The sequence below is a fragment of the Tupaia chinensis genome, unplaced genomic scaffold (genome assembly GCF_000334495.1).
Source record: "Tupaia chinensis unplaced genomic scaffold, TupChi_1.0 Scaffold000201_1, whole genome shotgun sequence".
Classification (NCBI taxonomy): Eukaryota; Metazoa; Chordata; class Mammalia; order Scandentia; family Tupaiidae; genus Tupaia; species Tupaia belangeri.
Window position 1 is genome coordinate 1,236,992 of NW_006159676.1, and position 5,933 is coordinate 1,242,924.

At 56.6% G+C, this 5,933-nt stretch overlaps 1 protein-coding gene across 2 annotated transcripts in view; it reads left to right on the forward strand.

Moving 5' to 3' along the window:
* Positions 1–3,402, forward strand: part of COPE (coat protein complex I subunit epsilon) — a 29,554-nt gene extending 26,152 nt beyond the window's left edge. For both annotated transcript variants that reach the window (XM_027771291.1, XM_006147107.3), the window contains exons 8-10: positions 2,237–2,305; positions 3,095–3,169; positions 3,270–3,402. In XM_027771291.1, coding sequence (XP_027627092.1) covers positions 2,237–2,305; positions 3,095–3,169; positions 3,270–3,317 — 192 coding nt within the window. In that variant the 3' untranslated portion in view covers positions 3,318–3,402. The remainder of the gene's footprint in view (positions 1–2,236; positions 2,306–3,094; positions 3,170–3,269) is intronic.
* The last annotated feature ends 2,531 nt before the right edge of the window (positions 3,403–5,933 follow it).

The window sequence follows — 5,933 nt, forward strand, 5'->3', positions numbered from 1 at the left end:
CGTGCGTGCCCAAGATCCCGAGAGGAGAATGGAGGAGAAGGGATTGTGGCGTGGCCATCCCCCCTGGGGGGTGATTTCTCGCTTTCTGTCTCTCTCTGTCTTTCTGGCGAGCGCATGCGCCCTATTGCCCAAAAAACAAACAAACAAAACAAAGTGGTCCACGTCATATCATGTATGACTATAAAGTATTAACATCTAAGCCAAGTGTTAAGTGTCCTTTTTGAATCTTGGTTATAAACCCAGTTTTAAGGGCGTTGTATGTAGTGTTGTAAAGGCAACAGAGTGTACCCATATTTATATTTTTAACTTTATTTATTTACTGGTTTTTGTTTGAATTTGACCAGAGAGGAACAGAATGAGAGAGAAAGAGAGAAAGCGAGAAAGCGAGAAAGCAAGCCACCAGGTCTGGGATTTGAACCGTGGTCAACCACGTGGGAGTCCAGTGCTCTTAACCACCACGCCATCTGCTGGCCTCCATATTTCTTCTTTTATAAATACCTATAAGACTGTGAATCGCTTGTGCTAATTGCTGAGTGAACGGAAGGCCACAATTCTGCCCCGCTTCAGCCAAGCTTCAGACCCGGTTTCCACCAGAAACCCTGCCGTGGGGGCGGGGCTTCACGGCCCTGCGGGTCACTTTCTGTCCTGAAAGGTGCCCTTCCTGTCTCTGGCCCCAATTCTCTATGCAGCTGCACACCCCTGCTTGTTTTGATTCCGAGGAATAAAAAGGAGGCTGAGTTATTCACATTTCAATGAGGTCTCCCTTGGGCAAGTGCTACTGACCCTTCGTGCAAAACTGGGGAGCATCCGAGGACGCAGGTGGGTGGGGGCAGTGGTGAGTGACACAAGCAGACGTTGAAAGTGAGGCACAGATTACTCCCTGAGGAGTCCTGTATGTTTTTTCTAGATGCAAATACCTTTTTAGTTATGTTAATTAATGTTAAGATTGTCTAGGCTTGGCCGGCAGCCCTGTGTGGGTGGGTCACGGCAGGATTCTTTTTCTTTCTTTTTATTTTTTTTAAATTTTTTTGAAGAGGTTTTTGCTGTAGGGCACATGCGCTCACCAGAAAGACAGAGACAGAAAGCAAGAAATCACCCCCCGGGGGGATGGCCACACTGCAGTCCCTTCTCCTCCATTCTCCTCTCGGGATCTTGGGCACGCACGCACACGCGCCCGACTTGAGTTTAAGCCACGGGGTCTGGAACTCGATCCACGGTCAACTACGTGGGAGTCCAGCGACATAGCCATTTCGCTAACTGCTGGTCCGTATTCGTCAATTTTGACCAGAGAGAGTGAGCGTGCAAGCTGCCTGGTCTGAGATTCAAACTGCATTCGGCCATGTGGGAGGGAGTCCAGTGCCTTTAACCACCACGCCACCCACTGGACCCAATAAAATAATTCTTTAAAAAATAAAAAAGAATTGTTTAAGTGTATCATTATGTTTTAATTTGCAGTAGAGCATGTGTGCTCATCGTAGAAAAAGGGAAAGTGAGAAGGCAAACTGCCAGATCTGGGACTTGAACCGCCGTCAACCATGGGGGAGTCCAACTCCTCACCACTATGCCATCCTCTGACCCCCACAGTGAACTTTTTTTTTTTTTAAGAATTATTTTATGGAACCAGCAGTTGACTTAATGGCTATATCGCTGGACTCCCATGTAGCCGACCGCAGTTCGAGCCCTGGACCCGGTGGCTTAAAACTCAGACCGGGCGTGTGTGCGTGCGTGCCCAAGATCCCGAGAGGAGAATGGAGGAGAACGGATTGCGGCGTGGCCATCCCCCCTTGGGGGCTGATTTCTCGCTTTCTGTGTCTATGTCTCTGTCTTTCTGGTGAGCGCACGCGCCCTGTAGCAAAAACCTCTCCTCAAAAGTGAACTTGTAAAAGAGCCTTTGTACCCCACTCTGAAAGGTTGACAAGAGTGGGTGGCCCAGTTTTCCTGCAGATGGGGACACAGGCCCAACAGAAGTGTTGTCACTGCTGAGAATTGGGAGAGCTTGGGCTGCCAGCCCTGTGAATCATGTCACCTCTAATTGAGGTCACTGCCCCGCAGAGCTCTGTGGTGTGTTCGGGGACTCTGGTCCTGGTCTGGCAGCCTGAGCTCTGAAGGGGTGACCTTGTGGGCCCAGGCCATGGCACTGGGGTGCCCACCATCCTGCCCGAGGTGGGGACGAGCAGGCAGGCTCTGAGGCCTGGACTTCTGACTCGGCCTGCCCTGTGTCTGTCTGCCTTTCCAGGACAGCGGCCACCCAGAGACGCTGGTCAACCTCATTGTCTTGTCACAACACTTGGGCAAGCCCCCCGAGGTAGGTCACCTCAGCCCAGCCCATCTCCCCCAAGGGAGGCCGCCCAGTCCAGCCCAACCCCACACTCCAAGGTAGATCGTCACAGCTCAGCCACCCCCTGCCCCCGACCTAGGCTGCCCCAGCCCACCCTGCAGCCAGGTGCGGGAGGAAGGTTCCATCCAGCCCCTGTGAAGCCACCCCACGCCTCAGGGTTTGGATATCAGGGCTCACCAGGGGTCAGGGCAGAAACCACTCCCCATGAAGGGGCACCTCAGCTGCTCCTGGGGGGACCCACGGGGCTTCCAAACCCAGGCCAGCCTGGGGGATACCGGCCTGTGCTCCTCATGGGAGGTGGGTAGCGGGCAGAGAACAAGAGCCCCGTGGAGCAGCTCCGGCCGGGCACCTCTGGGTGCAGGTGACCGATGGGCGCCCACTGCTCTGTAGAGAGGCCCCAGGCAGGGGTGGGGGCAGAGTGAGGAGAGACCAGGGCTGACGCTCCCCTCCACGCTCTCAGGGACGGGCCTGGGGGCTAGGGGACAAGGCTGGAGTGTTTGTGTCCTAAGCAAACCTCCCTCCCCGCACGAAACGGCCTCCCTCACCCCGAACCGCATGGTGCAGCCACCCGGTGCATGCAGCAGCGGCCCAATTCCAGGGTGGGCTGGGAGCCTCCCAGGGTGAGGGGGAGTGTGGAGAAGGAGTTGGGGCACCTGCTTGGGGTCAGCGGACCCTCGTCCTAGTACCCTGGCCGGCAGGTCAGAGCCACCACAGGGTCCCCATAGTATTCACCTAACCCGCCCCATTCCCCAACAGGTGACAAACCGCTACCTGTCACAGCTCAAGGATGCCCACAGGTCCCATCCCTTCATCAAGGAGTACCAGGCCAAGGTGAGCCCGTGCGGCAGCCAGACCCGAGTCCTGGGCCACAGAGGCCCAGGACTCTGGCCCGGCTCACATGTTCTCTCTGTCTCTCTTCTCTCGCCTTAAGGAGAACGATTTCGACCGGCTGGTGCTACAGTACGCTCCCAGCGCCTGAGGCCAGCGCTGCTCCCTACCCAGCACCTCACTGTCAATAAACTGTCAATAAATGTCTCGGCTTCCCCCGGGCAGCCCCGTCCAAAGTCGTGCCCTGGTCAGTTTCAGGCGTGTGGAACCGAGGCAGGGGCGAGGGTCTGGGCACTGTCACCCAGGCTGGTCCCGGGGACCAGGGCTGGCCAGACTCCCGCCCCACCTTTCCCATGGCCACACACGCACGGCACAGCCGTGACTGCCAAGTCCCACATGGTCCCCGCGAGGACTCTGAACAGCTCCAGCGACATCCAGGGAAACTGAGTCACGAGGGACATCGGGGTGCAAACCCAGGTAGGTCCTCCAGGTGACCTGGAAGTGGGGACGGTGGGCTTCAGCTCTGCAAAGCAGGGAGGGGGGCGTGCAAGGTCATTAGAGCGCACATTAACTCGGGCCCTGCTCCCGCAGCCCCTGCCCTCCCAGAGATAAACCAGGGGGAGGGGGGGCCCTGGGATAAGAGAGAGCAGGAAGGGGCAGGGATGAGGGAGAGGGCTGGCTGTGGTGTCCTCCCACGGGAGCCTTCAGGCTGGGTTCTAGGGGACACCAGTGTCTCTGACCTCAGTCACAGACGTGCAAAGGTCCCGAGGTCGCACCAGCATTTACGCTGGGCAGAGCTGTGTGCCCTTTGACCCTTGCCCGGGCTTGGCCTGACCTTATCACTCAGCACCCCACCTTAGCCTGGGCCCCTTGGCATGCAACTGAACCCCATCCACGGTTGCCAGGACGGCAAGTGACACCCCCACCCCCACCCCTTGGCCCACAGCTCCTCCCAGCCCAGCGGGAGACAGGGGAGCTGGCAGAAAAGGCCTCCCTGGGCAGGGGGGTGTCGGAATGGGGTTCCTGGGGTTCTGGAGGGAAAAGAGGGCTGACCTCCCTCAGGACAGACCCACAGCAAACTGTCCCCAGGCATCGGGGCCTGGGCGCTCTGGCCCCAGCTGTCAGGAGCCAAGCCACTGACCATCCGAGCCCTGCACCCGCCCACCCTTGGTGGCCTCCCACCCCGTTCTTGACAGCCAGAAAGAAACCGGAGGCTGAGCTGGGGCCTGTGGGCGGGCAGGCCTCTCTCATTACTGATGGGTGCCATGGTGACCAGATAGCACAGGGTGGGAGAGTGGACAGAGGTGGCCCGGGAGATCTGGGACTCACTGGCCCTGCTAGAACTCTGGGCTCACGGCCAGCCTGCGCTGGGCCCCGAACCTCCACCCACCAGCACACAGCGAGACATGACTCACCTCTCGGGCCTCCAGCTGGGCCTGAACACCACAGGCTTCACACCCGCCTCACAGTGGCCTGACTGGGGGTTCCACGTTCCAAATAAACAAGGCTAAGGGGACAGCCGGTGGCATGGTGGCCAAGGCAGCCGAATCGCACACAGTCGAGTGAGCAGTTTGAGTTCCAGACCCAGCAACTTGAAAAACACAGGCAGGCACATGGGTGGTGCGTGCCCCCAAATCCCAAGAGGAGGGAGAAGGGATTGCAGCGTGGCCATCACCCCTGGGGTGTGCTCTGTGTTCTTGCTCGCTCTCTGGTGTGCACCCTATGGCAAATTGAAAATAAAGGAAGGGGGGAGGTTCCAGCAGTTCTCGTAACAGCTATGTCACTGAACTCCCATGTAGCTAACCACGGTTCGAGTCCCAGACCCGGTGGCTTAAACTCACGCCAGGCGTGTGTGTGCACGTGCGTGCGTGCCCACAATCCCGAGAGGGAGATGGGATGGCGCGTGGCCATCCCCCCTGGGGAGTGATTTCTCGCTGTCTCTCTGTCTCTGTCTTTCCCGACGAGTGCACATGCCCTATAGCAAAAACCTCTCCCAAAAAAAAAAGAAACTCAAGGAGGGGGGCCAGGTGAGAAGTGGTGCAGTGGTAATGCTCTGCTCAAGTTATGCTGGGCCGGTATGGAAGGTCACAGGTTCAGTTCCCCAGTCGGTTTGTACATAGTGATGTACATGCCCATGATCCTGGCCACCTGGAAAGGCAGGCAGGGTGACCACAGCATGGAATGCTGGGGAAGGGGCTTGTGTCTCTCTCATGGTTGGGAAATAATCATTTTTTGGAGACCTGCAGGTGGCGTGGTGGTTAAGGCACTGGACACTCCCACCTGGCCAACCACGGTTCAAGTCCTGGACTTGGTGGCTTGCTTTCTCATTTTTCCTCTCTCTCTCTATGTCTCTCTCTGGTCAAAATAAGTAAATGAATAAATAAAGTTAAAAATTCTTTAAAAAAATAAATAATCATTTTTTAAAATAATGGGGTTGGAGCCAGCAGGTGGCGTGGTGGTTGGGGCACTGGACGCTCCCACATGGCTGACCATGATTTGAGTCCCAGACCTGGTGGCTTGCTTTCTCACTTTCCCCCCTCTCTCTGTATCTCTCTCTGGTCAAATTGAAATAACAGAATGAATAAATAAAATGAAATAATTTTAAAAAATAAGCAATGCAGGACCAGCAGATGGTGTAATGGCTGTCGCTGGACTCCCACGTAGTCGACTGCGGTTCGAGTCCCAGACCCGGTGGCTTAAACTCACACTGAGCGCATGTGCGTGCACGCCCAGGATCTCGAGAGGAGGGGTTGTGGCGTGGCCATCC